This window comes from Apaloderma vittatum, unplaced genomic scaffold, assembly GCF_000703405.1.
Source record: "Apaloderma vittatum isolate BGI_N311 unplaced genomic scaffold, ASM70340v1 scaffold536, whole genome shotgun sequence".
In the NCBI taxonomy this organism is placed as follows: Eukaryota; Metazoa; Chordata; class Aves; order Trogoniformes; family Trogonidae; genus Apaloderma; species Apaloderma vittatum.
The window spans coordinates 49,103-68,210 of NW_009723233.1; the positions used below are offsets into that span (position 1 = coordinate 49,103).

The following is a 19,108-nucleotide window of genomic DNA, read 5'->3' on the forward strand; positions in this document are numbered from 1 at the left end:
TGAAAAGGAGTCTTGTCCGAAAGATATTCTAACTAAGTATATCGCAGCAAATTGTAACATTTCCTGATGCACCAGGATGGTACCTGAAGGCAGGCTACAGCCGACACCAATGCGCTCTGCCTACCTGTGGCTCTTGTGCAGCTCGATCACTTTATCCTCCAGCTCTTTAGTGTGATTTGGCGCAAAGCGAAATTCACTGATGTAGTCACTGCCGTATTCATCGGGGTCGTAGTCACCGAGCTCTGACTGGACCGTGTAGGAGCCCAGCAGGGCCAGTGTGACGAACGAGCAGGGCAGCCGACCCGACACGATGTCATCTCTCAGCTGCAAGCAGAGGTAGTACCTGCACGGGAGCACCAAGGTGGCTCACAAAGTGCTTCTTCCACTGCTGCTCCCAAAAGCAACACTGCCCAAGCACTGGCAAGAGGTCTCAGTTCCTCTACTAATTTGCATACAGCTCCCAAGCCTGAAGCTTTTCAGGCATTAACAAGGATAATGGTAATTTTGGGAAAAAAACGCTAGATTTTCCTAACTGATGTGCAGCAACGCCTAATTTATCTTTATAAAGCGGCATGGAGGTCTCTTAATAAAACTTGTTATTACCTTGTTTAGTAACCTAGATGGAGAATTATCCATTAAGCATACCAGGTTTCTATCAAAAATCACTGAGATATAGAGTAACCTGATAATTCTTTAAGGGGCAAAAAGAATTAAAACCCCCAAATACTGCTCTTTAAGGGGTAGCTGAACTCCAAGCCACTCAAAAAGCATATGTGATCACTTTAGCAAACTGTTCTGTTTTCTCAGAAATACATTTAATCAGTAAATGCTGTTAAAAACACATTGACAAGCAGTGCAAGGGATCACCAGATATAAGAAAGTCAAAAAAAGTGAAGAAGAGCGTTAGTTCGGTGGTGAAAGCACAGAATTCCCAACTGAGATTTGAGGGCAACAAGACCAAAAAAATTGCAGCCCTTTCTTCTGGAAAACCTCTGCTGAAGTGTGAACTCGTGGTACACTGTCATTCTGAACAGTGTCTACCACAGGAGACCTCTGATCTAAGCCAAAGGCTTCATGCTACCTTAAAAGCTCTAAGTAGTCCACAAAGCAATGAAAGGCAAAAATATCCACAGGCTGCAAAATGTAATGGGCTAGGCAACAGGTTGCTGATGGCACAAAACTCAGCATGGCTCAGAATTTTCCCTGCTTTATCCAAGGAGGAAACCAGGTGAGGGTTTTTTTTGGTTGTGGTTGCAATTTGAATACAAAACCAGAGAGCAGAGGGCAGCCATCCATCACCACCCTGTTCCCTATACCATGCACATCAATTGCTTACCTCATCAAACGACATCCAAAATTTACATGCATGCTTATTCCCATCCTGCTTCTTTCCTTTCATAGTTGTGATTTTACTTACAATAACACCTGTTACCACTGGTAAAAATGGGCATAGGCCAGCTTTGAGTGCTGGTTTTGGATGGTGTTGAGTTATTCACTTCATAGTAGCCGGTATAGCACTATGGTTTGAATTTGTGCTGGAAACAGTGTTGATAACACAGGGATGTCTCCGATACTCCTGAGGAGGGCTTTACACGGCGTCAAGGCTTTTTCTGTTCCTCATCCCACCCCACCTGTGAGGACACTGAGGCACACAAGATGTTGGGAAGGGACAGAGCTGGGACAGCTGACCTCAGCTGACCAAAGGGATATCCCAGAACATACAGCATCATGCTCAGCACATAAAGCTGGTGGAAGAAGAAGGAAGGGAGGGATGTTCGGAGTGACTGCGTTTGTTTTCCCAAGTCACCACTGGGCACGATGGAGCCATGCTCTCCTGGAGATGGCTGAACAACTGCCTGCTCATGGGAAGTGGTGAATGGGTTCGTTGTTTTGCTTCGCTTGTGTGCACGGCTTTTGCTTTGCCTATTAAACTGTCTTTATCTCAACCCATGAATTTTCTCTCTTTTATCCTTCCAATTCTCTCCCCCATCCCACCAGCTGGGGAGTGAGCAAGCAAGTGGCTGTGTGGGGCTGAGGTGCTGGCTGGGGTTAAACCATGATGATTTGTGAAAATTAAAATAAAATCTCAGGAATACACATATTGGAAAAGTTGAGGTTTAAGGTTAAATTATACAAAAGTCTTCTTAGCTCAGAGGATAGACACTATTCACAGTGTCTTTTCTGCCAATGCTTGCATATTTTCCATAAACATGTAAGAGAAAGCAAGCCAATGGGAATACAAAACATTTTCTTGGATAACTGGAGTGTAAGAGCTACTACGAACAGCTTTTAAGACTGTTCTAGAAAGGTATTTAATGTTTTAAACACCTGGTAATATCTTCAGATAGCTGGGCAGGGTCTGGAGGGTAGAATTTCACATTAAATGCAAACTGCCAAGCACCACCTGGAAAAGAACACAGATTGACTGAAAGTACACTGTAAGTTCAAACGGAGATGCTCATGCTGTTCAATTGACTGCAGACTTAAAAATACCCTAGCCAAGCAATTCATAAGAAAATGATATAGTACCTTCTTCCCATCCTTGGGAAAAAGTATTCATTTTGTTCTGAAGATACTACTCTCCCAGTTGCAGTATCAGAGCAGATTTTACAGCTCTTCTCTTATTTAGCAAGATTTCCACTGAAGCAAGGATCTTAAGGGAGCAGTAATTTATTACACTAAAAAATCCCACCTTAATCCAAAAAACCAAATTTACTGGAATTAACACTCTGAAAACACAGCCTATGTAAGTTTTAAAACCAACAACCCAAAGTACAGAGGTGCTGGAAACACTGTCTGGAGCGGGGTGATGTGCCGAGGTCTGGCTGCCCAAACCAGCTCACAGCATCCTCTCAGAGTGCTGCCTCAGCACATAGCTCCCGTCTCCAGCAGACATATATTATCATGCAGACTAAACTGCAAGGACAAACACAGAAAGTATGACTGAAAAACGCTGGGCAATTCTTACTTAGTTATTTCACTAAGTCCAGGTGACCCACGGGTTGGATATTGGTTTGCATTACCAGTTTCTGATGTCTTTTTTTACTGTTACCTTTGAATGATGTGTTAAGAAAGAGTTAAACATAGTACATAAATATAAAAACTATTCTGAAAAAGGGACAGCTTATACCAGCACATGTGTTGAATGTAAATAAAAAGCAGTAAGAAAATCCTAAACTACGATGTTCTTACAGGCAACAGGGTGTTTTTTCAGTAACAAGACTTTTCACCAAGGCCTCTGATGTGGTATATACCTCTTAGATGTACTTCCACCACATAAACTACAGTATTTCTGTAGTCACGAAACTAAAACTACAGCAATGACAGTTCTGTTCTCTGAAATGCATTGATGTCAAAGTACGAATCTAACTAGAAATAAATAGGTCTCTTGAAAAGTCTGTATTGGCCATGTAATGATGAAGTGTTTGCAAACACTGTTAAAAAAAGGACTCCTGCTCACAAACTTGACAGGGTAGGGCTTTCCCATGATCTTCAATTCAGGGGCACCTTGTGCTTAGGCATGTCCCGAAGAGTACCAGGTTTGAAGGTGTTATTTCGTGCGTTTTTCAGTAAGACAACTTATCTGTTAGACATGTCTGTTTGCCTGGAAATACTGTAGTTGTCCTAATTGAGTCTTTGGGAGTATTTACTCACACAGAAATTTCAGCCTCTGCAAAGCCCCACCCACTTAGGTCATCCACGCACATAAGAAAACACAATATGCAGGAAGACTTTTACCAGCAGGACTTCACCTCTCGGTGACTTTTGGGCTTCTTGATTTTAGAAACTTTTCCGCTCTTTTGGGCCATAAAAGCTGGTGGAAGGAAGATTTAGCTTCCAGTAAAGAGTGGATCAGCCCCAAGTGGACCTGGCACTGCTAGGTTAAAGGCTGAACTCGATCTCAAAAGTCTTTTGCAACCTGAATGATTCTATGACTCTATTTCTAAACCACTGGGATGAAATCCCTGTGGTCTGCAGTGGAATCATGGATATTGGAGTGTTGTACAACACCAATCATCATTTAGCAGGATTATGTGGTATGTGGTTTGGAAAGTGTCACGGTGAACAGCCCTATTTTTCCACCGCTATCCTGTTCCAAAGTTCTGGGGTAAACTGCACAGAGCAAGCAAATTATCGCTGTCATCTTCTGCAAATAAAACTGTCCCCCACGTCAAGTCCTGGACAAGACTCTTCTGCCCTGGTTAATCTCTTGCTGTCACAACCTTTCCTTGTCTATCTCATGGCCTGGGTGCATACTAAATGCATTTCAAATCAGTGGTGTTGAGCTGAGCTGCTTTACTTTCATTGACTACCAGTTTAACCTTACTCATCAAGGTCTACAGTACCTTCCCCTACAGATTCATCTTCTCAAGAGATTAAAAAAGGCAGTTTTTAATTAATTTTTATTGTAGATCACTTACTTTTAATGAAAATAATACTAGTGGAAAAGTACGGTTGCTCATAGTAGGTGGGGAAGTTTTCCAGCCAGTGTAAATTAACCCTCTGAATCTTGGGAGAGGGAAGTGATTCACTTGCTGGGCCTAACCCAATGAAAGTGAGCTTCCAAACATATTTGCTTGTGAAAGCACAAGTGCTAGAAGAGAATATTTACAAAATGTGCAAGGAAAAGAAATTACTTAGGCTTTCCTGCCCAAAGAAGTTACACAGAGAAACATTTCATCAATATTAAAAGTGATGGGAAAAAAAAAGGGCAGGTCCAATTTTGAGCCTAGCAGTCTTGATGAGGTTTTCCTTCAAAAGGTTTTTGAATTTCTAATGTAGCAGATGTCTAAATTTAACAACTGAGATTTGTAAAATATTCATGTGAAGCAGAAAATTGACTGATTCTCTGTGAACTGAATGGTCATTATAGGAGGAAAGTTCAGACTTAGGAAATGCAGGAAGGAAATGTATTTTAGATAGAGTGCTATCTTTGCATCAGAGAAGTGTTTCAGCATGGAGCACAAGCAACGTTTCTGGATATGATATAAATATCAGTAACGCAAAGAAGTAATTTATATATGCGGCCTAGTCCCTAAGGTTACATTGCTTAATGTCAAACTTCAGCTTTTTGCGTCTCTGCAAATGTCAAGTTGTTTTCAGCAATGCAAGTTCATGTGTTACAAGCCTCAGCAACCTCCTTCTCTCACTACAGGGTAAAATCCCTCTGCCTCCCGCAGCCCAGCTTGGTGACACAGGGCTCCTTCACAAACAGTGACGGCAATTTAGAAGAAGAGACTTATTGCACGTAGATTTTCGGGGGGCCAGATGCACCAGAATGAAAGTTCTTCAGACCACCTGAAATAAACATGCAAACAGTGACAAACTTACTTCGGATCTGCTTCTTGATTTCCTTGGCGGGGTCCAACCAATTCTGCAAAGAAAATGTTTCCTTTTTTCCATTTGAATTACAAAACACAATAAACATTATTTTTAAAACAGTGCTATGAGTCAAAGCTAGAACATGCAAAGGTCTGCCACCCCTTTCTCCCTGGAGCAGCAGTACGCAGGGGTAAGAACACTAGCTTTCAAGATGTGCCCTGGGTAGAAGCAGGACTTTTATTAACCTTTCCAAGATATTGAAGGGCTAAATGGTTTGAAATAAAAACCCAAAGAAACAGTAATCAGTAAAATAAATCCGCAGAAATCTTTTTCCAGAATATCTTCTGCAAAAATTAGATTCTAAAAGCTTGTTAGGAAGGGGTTTTTTTTTTGTTTGGTTAGTTGTTTTTTTTCTCTAATCCTGGAAGGGCTGCAACACCCTGCTAGAGCATAAGAAAGTGCGGCGTAGGGCACTGCCCCATTTGCAACCTGGCGTGGTCAAAAGGGGGTCCCCGGGGGCAGAGGGTGCATAGAGGGGAAACAAGAGGCAGAACCACAGCATCGGGGCTGCCCCCACCCATGCTGCACAGAGTCCGGTGACTAGACAAGACTAATTCCCTGCTGAGGAGGTGGAGTATTATCATGGTGATGTGTTAGCCCTCCATGGATGCCAAGGAGCAGATGAAATTCCCCTGCAGAAGGTGCACAGCAGCTTGAGGTCTCTTAGTGCCATCGCTGGCTTGTCCTCTGACAGGATCAAATTAATGTTTTAATCATCGCACAGCCCAGAACAAAAAGTTCGCTTTCCCTAGGAACGTTTTACCAAAACAAAGATAAACATATCTACCAGAGAAAAAAAAATACTAAAAAAAATAAAAATAAAAAGCAAACAATCCCCCCCCCAGACCAAAACAACCCGTCTGCAGCTGTCCAAACCCAGTCTGTGGAGCAAAACATGAGCCTGAAAAGCTCCAGCTATTGCTGAGCACAAAAGCACACGATGCATTAAGAAATTAAAGATGCAGCACAGTTTCTGTTTTCAAAGATGACATGTGATGTGGGCACATACATTGTCTGTCTGCAAGTTATTTGGCAGAGGATAGAGGTGAATGTTAAGTACTTTGACATTAAAAATGTGCATGTTACTGAACAATAAAATGTGGTGGCAGGCAGTTAATTCTCTTAGCTGTGTAGCTTGGTAAAGTAACTGTCGATCTGTAGTTGTTTAGTGCTTCTAAACCACCTTTTACTAATAAATGCACTCTTCTCTTTCCAGTACAGGAAAGCACACCTGTTTGGAAATGCATTTAAACATCTGCCTAACTTTTACTGTAACTCAGAACTAAGCATCTGTTAAAGTGTTGTTTTGCACTGGCATGGACCAAGCATCTGCTTAAGTGAGTTTCGAAATCAGAAACAAAATCCTTTTATTTAGAAGTCTGTAAAGAAAGGATACGAGAGATAGAAAGACTGATTTCTTTTGTATCATATGTAAATGAAACAAAGGGAAGCCTAAAAAATGCAGTATGCCCTTGCTCTCACAAGACAGAAACAGAGTAATAACTCGAGCTCCATTAGGGGAAACTTTTTGAGCCATGCTAAGCACAAAATACCTTCACCTGGTGAGCTCTGCTGGGCTATTGCACATATGGCTACGAAGTTTTGTTACTGGTTTCTTTCAAAATATTTATCTTGAAATGCCAAAATCACACACTATATTTTAAAACATCCTTTGACACTCTCTCTTTCCTTATAATGTGTCCAAACCAATATATATATATATATATCACCTGCACATTAGATCACCTTGGACACTATTAACACACAGCTTATTTAATACTAAAGTTGAGATTCTGGCAAGCAGAATGTGATTCACTTTTGCCACCAACTGCTTCTGAAGACTAATGTCTTTGGCCAAATGAACAATAATGCTAAGCTAAAGTAAATCAAGACTTACAGTCTTACTTTATCTTAGCAAAACAGCCAATCAACTCCTGCCTATCTGTATGCCAACCACAGTATTATAAAGCCATATTTTAGTATTGCATGTTTAGTAGTGTAACTATCAATGCAAATCTGACTTTCATCTATGGCAGTAAGGAAATAAATCATGCAAGAAACAGAACCAGTTGTATGATTAACTTTTTTTCATGCCATAAATAGTCAGCACAGAGGGAAGCCAGGGAAACACAGGGTCTGCTCTCCAGAAGTGAAGTTACCAAAAGCGTATCTCAAGCTATGTCTATGGAACTTGGCAAGGAGGACAACAACAGCTTCTGGACTCTTTGCAACTGTCTGGGGAGTGTCTCGGGGATCTCTGACATCCAAGTACAAAAGGCCGGTCGCAGTTTTGTGGGTTACCTTTTGGTTTTCTGTGTCTCTGTAGGTTAGCCCAAAGTAGTCTTTTTCCAAAAGGTTCAGATGCTCGCACACTTTGTCAAATAGCACTTGACCTCTGGAACGCTTCTGTGGGAAATGGACAGGAAAAAAGCCCCAACACATTTGTAAAATAATATAAGCATTAAAATAACACCTTCTCTGCTTAATCCTCAAGTCAATAACCCCAAAATGATTTAATTTGATTCATTCATCTTTCAAACCCATTGATCTGGAGCTTCATAATAATCTGCTGAATGGGAAAAATCTACTTTTCATAAAAGTTCACATCTTCTTGTGGAGTTAAAAGTAAGTTAATACAGGTCATGTTTCAAGTTTTAATGGGAAGACCTCTTGTGCCTTTCAGAAAATGCAAGTCAAAGTCATATCTCTGCAAACTGAAGCATTGTTTGTGTGCAACAGTAATATTCCCCATCACAGACTATCAGAGCTAAGACTGGAGGGCGATCCACTGGAAGAAAAACCAAACACTGAGACATTTCTGGCTTCGCTAACAACGTGGACTGATTCCAGGATCCTTTTTTGTCTAATATATGGGGCAATGTGGTAACACCATCTACTGAAATCATGGAAAGAGCCCAGTGTCTCACTGGGAACACAGATGAGTAAGAAAGTAGCTTTCAAGTGTCCCACTAACCTTCTTTACTGCTAACATATTAGATGGGAAGATATCTCTCTGTCAACAGCCAGAGCCCTTAGCAGAAGCTTCATAATATCTCTCATATTGGACAGTAAAAATTCAGGTCATCCTAGTTCTCAGCATTACATGTGACATTGAGAAAAGATCTCCAAAAAACCCAAATGCAGACAGAGAAGTCCTCTTACAAGCTACACGTGCCAACTTTGATATGCATTAATTATGACAAACAACTCAAAATTATTTGGGCCACTGTTTCATCACTGCCAGCTTCCCTAAGTGCAACTCAGCTAAGGAACACATCTCCTGACTTCATTTCAAGCACACGCATACATAAATATTTTAGTTGATGTCAGCGCTGCATTTTCTTTATCTGTAGCAGACGCATGACTTGAAGCAGACTGGAAATATGCTACTTTCTTCAAACGCGATGCAGGAGGCTGACAGAAAAGAGGAAGAAGAATGCCACCTCCGAATTTAGGAGCCTCCATTGAGGGAGCTGCGCCTGGACCCTGCTGCCAGCCCAGTAGCCTTGGCCGAGGGGGTGGATATTTCACAATCCAAGCCGACACAGCGATGCCAACAAACGCGTGGAGCCCAATGCTGGCCTCAAACTATTTTAGGAGTGGTGAGCACGCCAAAAGAAAAAATAAAAAAAAGGAAGAAAAGCACTGAGGGTTGCTGCCTGACACCCTGTGAAAACGTTACGAGAGATGATGGAGGGATATGCAGTGTAACCTAATTTATGCTAGATTTGGTATTTCTACCAAAAAATAGCTTATACATTTTTGTCAATGGAGAAACTGAAGAGTGTGACTGATAGGGTCTAACAAGTGTTCTCCAGCTGAGAAAAAAACAGGCACAGAAGTGCACTGCAAGCATATGGCTTTAACTTCATTTACTGTGTCTCTTCCAGCGTCATTTGAGCAAACAGCTCTAGGGCTTTGTTCTGCTTGCCACATGCTTTCTACCCTGTAGTAGGAAGCATAAATATACCCTAGCTCCTCTGTAACGTCAAACAAATGTTTAGTTAATTTTTCACACTCTAAACTTGGAACTAGATAATGAGGTTGGTGAGTTTACACTTGATGCTCCATGAAGAGTATCAGGCAGATAAAAAAGATCTCACTGCTGATGTGCAGAGGAACCCAACTGAGAGCCTTCAAGCCAAAATAGTCACGTTTCTGCTATAAACAAGCAAGGCTGTATTTTGTCAAATTTCTTGCTTTTCTACTTGATAACAAACCCAGTGATTATCCTGAATGCAGAGAAATAAGCAGGTTAGCTCTAGAGGATAACTGCTTTGACAAACAGTATGTCTGCACCATTTCCACGCATTTGAATTGTGACATTTCAATGTCCTCTTACAAGGAGTCACACAAGGCCAACACAGGAGCTGTTCTACGTGGCCAATCCATGCAGCTACACAGATGTCAACTTTGAGTAGTAGTAAATAGCAGCTTCAAGGTACAGCACTTTAACAGGGAATTGCAGGAAACAGTTATATGGGTCTACATTTTAATAAAAACAATCAATCAACAAAAAAAACCCAACCCAATGCTCAGGATTTCTTGTTTGGCTGCATATTGTGGGCAAATGAGGGTAAGTATGGCAAGTCTGGAATAATTTGCATGCCTCATTTTTTGTTCATGATAAAATGCATCCTCCTCCTGTATGAAGATGCCCAAGCTGTATTCAGACACTTTTCACAAAATTCCAAATATGGGAAAACCCTGCCAGTGCTGCGAGGGGACGTCAGAAATACCAAGTATAACCAGCAGCTCTTCCTGGTTGGGGTCCTCTATTTGCTAGACACCAGCTGTGAACTGGTGATGGTTGAGGTGAAGCCCTACCAGAACCACTTTCCTGCTCACTGTCCACAAAAGGGTCCATCAGTATCCAGAGAGGTGAGTCTCATGTTTCAGATGAGCCTCGCCACAACCCCAAGCGCCTTTTCCCAGGTCAGTGGTGACCCATGGGAGCAGGACTTAGAGGGCTCGCATCATTTGGGGAGTGGAGGCTGCCTGGCTATGAAGCCATCCCTGCTGTCGTCCTAATGCAAAGACCAAAAGAAATCCTTGTGCACATGCATCTACGCAGCACTGCTGCCACGCACCCGTGCAGCATGTGCACACACTATCCCGTCTAAAACATCTTTGTAGAGGAACACAGTGAGGGGAAGTTACTGTATAAATCCATGGGAAATTAAGAAGTTTAGTTAGAAATATATAATTAAAGCAACTGAAGAGACATCCCATGGGCTCATTAATTGCTTTTATTTTACTGTGTGACCAAATAAGCATGCCAGACCAGGCATGGGTATCATTGTTTCAGCAGGGAGAGCATGGTGGGAGGAGGAAAGGTCAAGTTATAAATTCATGCAGCTCCTCAACTCATCCTAAACCTTTGCTTTCTACCATTTTGGGGTGACAAGTCTAAGGTGACGAAAGACTGACAGTGTGTTGGTTACTGTGGATCACAAGTTAATGCCAAAAATGTCAACCAATTCTCAGCAATCCAAAAGATGTGGAATAAAAAAAAGATCTAAAAATATCAGACTTCTTGCTATAAAATACTAGCCCTGCAAATGAAGAGCTTTACTGAAAGGCAGGTATGGCAAGAGACTCCTCCAGAAATATTCTTACCTATTTTTCAGGATAAATAAGATGAAATGTGCAGATGTGGAAACAGAGACACTTTGCTTAAGCTTTGGGAAATCAAGACAATAGAAAGAAAGCAAAACATAGATTGAATGGTATAAATGAGTACAAAAGTCTGGGAGCACAAACTTTACACTTTTCACAGCTGCCTTCCTGCAGCTTTATAAAGGCCAGGGCTCTCACTCCAAGCTGGAATAGGAATAAACAGCCTCCTGGTCAAGCTCCCACTGAAAGGAGCCAGCAGCAGAGAACTTGGCAAGCCTGTGCCCACCAGCAATTCCCACACGCAAGGGAGAAGAAAAGCAACCTCTCTCGCCAGCTTCTCCTTGGCTTTGGAGCTGAGCTTCTCCCTCCTCGAGGGGCCAAAAGGCCACAAAAGGCTCTCTAGTTCCCTAAATGGCTTCTCCAGAAGTAGTCCACACTCAAACCTCTCTACGTTAGCTTCTTCAGCTCATAGCCCTCCATCACACCTCTGTCCCTCTACAAGATCACCAGACCAAGATAAAACATACATTACTGAGAGTGAGGAGCTCAAAGATTACACACTTCCATCCTAGCTCTGCCTGGATAACAACATAAAGTCAATTATTCTCATTGGTGAACACTTGGGTACAACATCTGGTATTTCTTAACGCAGAAAAATAATGAGAAAGTTTGCCTTTTTACAATTAAGCCCTTTAGCTGTAATGTACTTACGATAAACAAATACTATTAAAGTGAAAAAAACCGCAAGCCTTTCCTACAGATACATTATCACTTTGGCCACAAAATATCTGCTGCACATCAAAATAATCAAAGAATTGCACTTGAGGCTGGCAGATACCTCTGGGGATTGCCTAGTCCACCCCATGCTACTCAAGCAGGTCACTAAGGATCACGTCCACCTGGGTCTTGAGTATCTCCATGGATGAAGATTCCACAGCCTGTGTGGGCAACCTGTGCAAATGTTTGACTACCCTCACAGTAAAAGTTTTTTTCTTCTGTTTAAATGGAAAATCTTGTATTTCACTTTGTGCCCTTTGCCTCTTGTTCTGGCAAATAAGCACCACTGAGCATAGCCTGGCTCTGTTCTCTTTACTCCTCCAGTCAGATAACGCTACATACCGACAAGATCCCTCCGAGTCTTTTCCAGGCTGAGAAGTGCCAGCTCTCAGCCTTTCCTCATAGAAGAAATGTTCCCTTCATCATATTTGTGGCCCTTTGTTGGTCTCTCTCCAGTATGTTCATGTCTGCCTTTTACTGGGGAGCCCAGACTGGACCTAGCACTCCATGAGGCAGAGTGGAGGGGAAGGATCACCTTCCTTGACCTGCTGGTGACACTGCCCAGGATGGCATCAGCCTTTTGTGCTGCCAGGGCACATTGTTGACTCTTGTTCACCTTATTGTCCATCAAGACCCCCAGGTAATAACAAACCCTGCACTGCAGCAATCAAGATACCAAAACTATGTTACTGTACTGTGGTAAGCAACAAGGAAAATTACATGGAAAATGAGCAATAAACGACTTAATATAAAGATGTGATATCAGCTTCCTCGTCATGCAGGTGCTAGTAAGACACCAGGAATCCTCTTTGTTATATAAAGACTATATTTAGGGAAAAGATATATATTTAGGGAGGAGATCAGGAAGATTTCAAATGTTATGTGCTGGACCGTGCTTCCCAGATTGGAAGCTAGTTGTGCCAAAGGAAAATTTATCAGGATCCAGAACTGCTACCTCCAACGAGACATTTTTTTCTCCTGTGCAAGTATAGTCTTGGCTGCTCCACACTGGGAGGCATCATCTCTCAGAAACATCTCCTTCAAGCTGCTGTGGCTCATGGTCTGGCATAAAGAAACATGAACATTTGCCATCTTCCAGAGGGACATTTTGGCTGCCACCTTGGTGATACGCAGCCTGCGTGTCTCTTCTGAAACACCCTCAGCACGAACACCACACATTTGCTCACTGGGTAACCTCTAGCTTGCCAGACCAGTCGTTTTTTCTAGCTTTATTCCAGCAGAGAAGTGTCCATGCTGAGGACCTGACACAATCTGGGCTTCTTCCAGACCAAATCCAATCCTCTGTCTGCCAGACTTCTTCCTGGATGGTAAGTGCCACACTGCCCATGGTATCTCAGCACAGCTGAGGAGCCGTTCTCAGAAGGTTTCAAGGCATTGGCCAGGCAATGCCACAGCTGGCTTGACCCAGCACTGGCCGTCACCCTGCTCCGACCAGGGGCCTCTCTAGTCCCTTCCAATGAGCGTGGCCGTGATACTGGGCTCCCTGTGCACCTCTGCAGCTGTTAAGGGGTTAACTGTTGTGTACCTGATTGGAGAGTAGCGGGTTAGTCTACTCTCATACTCTATTTTTACTCAAGAGCTGATTATCTTCCTTTCAACAATGGGGAACAGTAATGAGGAGCTGTAGAGCAGAACACAGACCTCTCGGTTTCCTAGAAATGAAAGCTATTGCAGCCTCCGAAGTGTCGCATTTTGGAGAGATTCTATTTTTGCATCTGATGCTGCAGTCTCATGTGGATGCAAAATGCTGAGCAAGTGCTGTCCGCAGCACCTAGGTGTGCCCCTCCTGTTTGAAATCAATTCCAAGAGATCACATTCAGACTGAATTTCACAGGGAAAACCCAATGAGAGAAAGTTCCACACCCAAACAGCTATAACATGATTCATTTCTGCCACCTCCACTGCACAGTAACTGCAAGGTGAGGGCACCCCGATGAACTGAAACTTCATCTCCCTCTCTGTCCAGTCACAGAGCACAGCAAAACGACCAAGTATCACAGCTCTGGAGCTGGATTTTAAGTGGGAAGAGTCTGCACATATCTTTCTGCCCAAATACGTATGCAAACACGACATCGCCGCTTTTCTTGGAAAAGCTGTCAAGCTGCCAGCGAGCGATGTCACACTAGCACTAGGCTGGTGTTAAAACTCTGTACAATTACTGTAATAACTCAAGCTGGGCACAATAGTTGGAAGAAGGACAAACAGATTAGTATCATGAAATCCCGATAGGAATAACTGGACTTTAACTGATGTGGAGGTTATCTGGTTCACATTCCTAATAAGCATTTGTGCTTTCCAATGGATATTAACAATGTACTGTATAAACGTGTGGGCTGGCTCTAGCCTTGCATGCTAAAATGTATTTTGGCACGTACTAACCTATTCCTTCTCCCCTGCTCTTTCTGGTGAGGATATATTAGATATTCTTTTCATCTGCAGTGTGCATGATGAAAAAGATTCCAATTGTGTCCAGAACACTGATTTTATTTCATTTAAGTGTTTCTATTTAAACTGCATTTTGCAAGTTATTTTGGTCAACACTGCAGTTGTTATACTGCACCGGCCACATGATGGTCTCCTCTGTATAAACACAAGGAAAAGGTCAACAAAAGTTAAAACGTATATGATGGCAAATAACTAGCCTACACAAGGGGAAGTTTCTCCCTCCCCACACTACAGCTTCTGCAATTACTCCTGAAATATAAACAAGTGTAAATGATTACCTGGTTGTCAGGAATACTTTGTACTCACTGCAGTAAGCACTCTTCGTCCCATAAATTCCCCCAGCTGAGTCTCCAAGTTACTAAATTCCAGCCTCCTGACAAACACGCTTTCTCATTCCTTCCTCACGAATTATCCAATTTACAAAAAAATATGCCCACTCCTAGAAAAAAAAGTACTTGCACAAATAAGTCATTACTTGCAAGCTGAAGTAAATACGTGCATGCAAGCTTCCAAGATCACTTTTGTATTGAGAATCCTATTTCTTGGGGAGGGACCTAAATGTCATGTATATGTCATAATTTAATATGCATAGGTAAGCATGTGCGTATACAAACACATACAAACTCATAAGTGAATGCTCAGTGGGGTTCCAAATGCAGACAAGCTGCTGACCACATCACAGCACTTCTCCATCAATGGAGAGTCAATCAGATGTCCTAAACTCACACAGTCATTCTGGTAGGGAACACATTTTTATGGGTGAATGAAATAAAATTCCACATACTGTGACATTTCCCAAGTTTTTTTCTAAAAGAGGAGCGGGTCAAGATATAAAGGGCTGAACTGAGAAATTCTAGAAGGTAATCACTGCACTTCAGTCCAGAATGATTCCAAATAGGGAGAATGCTTTTTTTTAACAAATCTTGATTAGAATATGAAGGGAAAAAAACCCCAAACCCAGTAAGTTTATTTTCTGCAAGAAAAATAAATTGAAGAAGACATTCTGAAGAAGTTTAACTTCATTTCACATTTTTAATTTGCATTTTCAAAGGATTTGCTCTTGTGCTGTTTACACTTCTCCACAGTTTGCCTCTATGGGGAAAAAAAGATGAAGAAGAAAGGTGACAGAAGAGAAGAGACCTTGAATTTCTTCAAATCTATCACTCTTCAACTGAAGTCCCCAGGAGGAAGATAAGTGGGGAGCATCCAGGAAGAAGAATAGCATGGAGAATCTTTCCTGGTGTGTTAATTGGCAGAAAATCAGCAAGTTTTCCTCTGGTTTACTGAAGTATGTCTTACAGACAACGTGTATAACTTGCAGGATGAAAGCTTTTGAAAGCACAATATGACTTAACTACTGGAATACAGGTCCCTACATCCCCCATTGCGCTTGCTGAAAATGGCACAAGCAGTTCCAGAAACATCAACATTCAGTTCATCTGAAAATTCACTGTGCTAAGAGTGATGTTCTAGGCATTATACAAAACATTTTAAAGAAAGTCACTTCTGCTACGGAAAAAAAAGGCACAATTCTGTGAACCAAAGACAGCAGTAAGATATAGAAAGTGACAAAGCAAACAACTGCTTTGTGGGAGAGCTGCCCTCTCCCACACAGAGAAAACGTCTAAAGATAAAAGAAATTAATTCATCTGGTCTTTTTACTCCAACCATTTTATGTTCCTTACGGAAAAATCTTAGGTTTGGCATATGTAGAGTATTACAAATGAACATTTATAAGCACACACATATCCCTCAAACAGGCAGAGTACTCTTGTCCAGTTTTTAAGCAGTTCCCCAGCATCTGCAGGAGATACCAAACAAGACTTGCCTGCCAGGCTTTCAAAGTGGCCAAAAAATAATACAGGCAATGAAAGAAAAAAGTTCAAAGTAAAACACATTCATTTTCTGGTTCTCAAAAGGAAGCGCCATTTAGTATTTCACATACTTCACTGGTAAACTGTATTTGGAAATGTCCCAGGTCAAAATTCCAAATACAATCTACTGAATAAACAATTTAGCCAAATGCAGGGAGAATTAATAGCTATGCAATTTCAGGAAAATTTAGTTGGATGAAAGCTGTGTTAAGAAGACTTTTTTTTCACTGTGAATATATTTTGTACAAAGAAATGCTTTTTCTGAAAGCTGCATGCCAATAGCTTTTCAAGTGTTCTATCTCTCCATTAACTTTTTCATGTGTGAACCTGCATATACATCCCAGTAGGTGACTAATATATTCTAATAGTTCAAAATAAACACTGCAGTAATATTAATGTATCTCTGCTTTTTAATTTAGAACTCTATCTCATACTGCTCTGCACATATAAAGGAATGCCACGTAAGAAAACTTACATTAGACTAGAAGGTATTTTGACATTCAGTGACAACTGATCATTTTCTTTTTTTCTCCCATTATGGCAGTGCTATATTTTATCAGCTTATTGATATTTATTGTAACATAGCACGCTGAAATGTATTACCATTCCTAAAAAAAAAATAACCTTTTCTGACGTCTATCTCCTAAGTATTTAATGCAAGCATTTAGACAAATATGTAACACTGCCCATGCTTCAGTTACATACCTGCCGTGAGAGTCAACGACATTGTATAACACGACATAGTTTTTATCAGGGGCAACCTTCTTTAATGCCCTTTGAGTTTGCAATCCTAAAAAGCCAACACTAATCTAAAAAAACCCAGGGGATCATTAAATCCCAGTAAGAAGATTGGTGACCCAGTCCCGATTCTGGCATCAAATCAAATGAGTGTTTTTGCCTTCTACATCAGCAGCAAAGATCACACCAGCACTGGCATCGTATGAGCTCTGAGTGTTCTGAGCGGTGTGCTACACAGCTTGCGTGCTTAGGGGAAACTCAGGCACTTCGCTCATGGCAACACAAAGCAGCCAAAAGAGGCACTTGAGATTTAATAAATACTCTGGAGCATGTGTTTCGATGAGGAGGTGTAACAGCCACAGTAGCATGTGCGCAATGGCTACAGAAATATTTGTCAAATGTGATGGTTAATGAATTCCTGGGCAGCTGAAGTGCATTCATACCATAAATGTGAGTTCATACTGTAAAAATTGAGACCTGCTGACAGCTTACAAGCACCAGTCCCTGACAGAGGAAAACAGTGGATAGATACCATTTCTCCACACACTGACTAGTCTCTCATGTTTGCTAAATCATGACATAAAATAATAAACCATATTCCAGATTTTGGAGGCTTTTCAACAGAGAAAGTACCCTCCTTGCTCAGCCTTTTTGAGGGCCTGAGTTTTAACTAGACGTACAGCTGATCCATTGGCTTAATGCCTCCTGATGGCCCCATCACCTCCTGCAAGGCACTCTGCAGTAACCCAGGCAGGTCTCCTGGGATTCAATATAGCAGTTGAAGCTTTCCAGTGGGGGGTTATAAATACAGTTTTCCTTATTCTACCTACACGTGAATAAGCTCAGCAAACATTAATCTCTCCTGTGTAACTGCTAAACTATGTGCAAGCCTAGCACCGACACAGAAAGGGGAGTCAACCGCTACCTGTAACATAAATAGTTACTGGCATCTATCAGCAAAAATCAGCCATAAACATTTTGTTTATTTTAAGCTGTCAACATAGTCCGATTTACAGGGTAATCTTGCCATATGAATTTAAAAGCCACAGAGCTCTCCCTGACCTACATTGCCAAGCTTGAGTAAAAAAGAAATAAACAATCTCACAGAAACCATAGTACAGAAAGATGCTCTTGAGGCAGGAGAGGCAGCACAGTGATCAGGCTTTTAGATTTGGGGTATCTTGGACAGTATTACACAACCAGTGCTGGGGTTGTCAAGAAAAATAACATTGCCTGTTCTTGAGCTACATCCAAGATTTACCCACTTCAGATCAAAACCATTTCTGCCAGAGCAAGATAAACCATGAGAGACAGACCTCACTGCCTATCAAAGCTTCGCTTTCCAAGCAGGTATCTCCTCTCCACCTAGTCCCATCTCTGATATTTTGTTCACTGTATCAACAGATGAGGACAGAAAAACATAAAAGCAGCCCAATGCAGACGGCATGGCACTCAGCTGGAAAAAAAAACCCCATATGAGGTGTTAGGATTTTATATGACAGCTGAGATTTATATTCCAGTAGCACTGGAAAACACATGTGGAGGTTGGGTGCTGGCTGCACCAGGCACTCCAGTAAGAAGCAGCAGACTCTCTGGGCCGAAGACCACCCTGGGCGACAAGCCCGGAAAAGACAAATGCAGAGGGACTGACGCAGTCTCACCCTGATGAGGCCACTGGTAAAGACAGTGACAAGGACAGGACCCCTGGAGCCAACAGACCTCTATCTGACTGGGGTAAAAGATCATTCTCTCCTGGGCTCTTGCACACGTTAACCAGCAATGAACATTGCAGCACCTGGATTTGAGTGTGTATGACCAAAAAAAATTTTAAAAACTTCACCAGATGGAGAACAAACTCCTGTTGCCTGGCTCATGTCCAACTGGTGCACCAATGGGAGGGAACCAGAAGCAATATTTCACTAGGAAGTTTTCAGTTAATTGTTTATTCCCTATAAAATGCAATTTCAGGGCAGCTGAAACTATTTGTCAATGTAGGTTGACTCGTCTCAATAGTTTTCACCATTATGAAAAACGGCTGGTGCCTCCAAAATACTAAATGAAGATTTTTGTCTGTTAAACCCATCGTTTCACTACCCAAATCATTTTCAGAAATTAGTAAAAAAAGGCAAAGAGATAAGACTAGATTCTAGATGCATAAAATGGATGTGGAGAGCACATGTACAAATTTTTTTGGTTGTTATTTTAAGCTTTTGTAATTTATTTTGATTGTGAACGTGTCCTCTGCTGTGTCA

The 19,108-nt window shown here is 41.7% G+C and overlaps 1 protein-coding gene across 1 annotated transcript in view; it reads right to left on the minus strand.

Annotated features, from left to right (window-relative positions):
* Positions 1-19,108, minus strand: part of EPB41L3 (erythrocyte membrane protein band 4.1-like 3) — a 67,543-nt gene that overhangs the window by 33,879 nt on the left and 14,556 nt on the right. The window contains exons 3-6 of the mRNA XM_009872024.1: positions 7,684-7,788; positions 5,332-5,374; positions 2,329-2,404; positions 125-343 (exon numbers count right to left, since the gene is read on the minus strand). Coding sequence (XP_009870326.1) covers positions 125-343; positions 2,329-2,404; positions 5,332-5,374; positions 7,684-7,788 — 443 coding nt within the window. The remainder of the gene's footprint in view (positions 1-124; positions 344-2,328; positions 2,405-5,331; positions 5,375-7,683; positions 7,789-19,108) is intronic.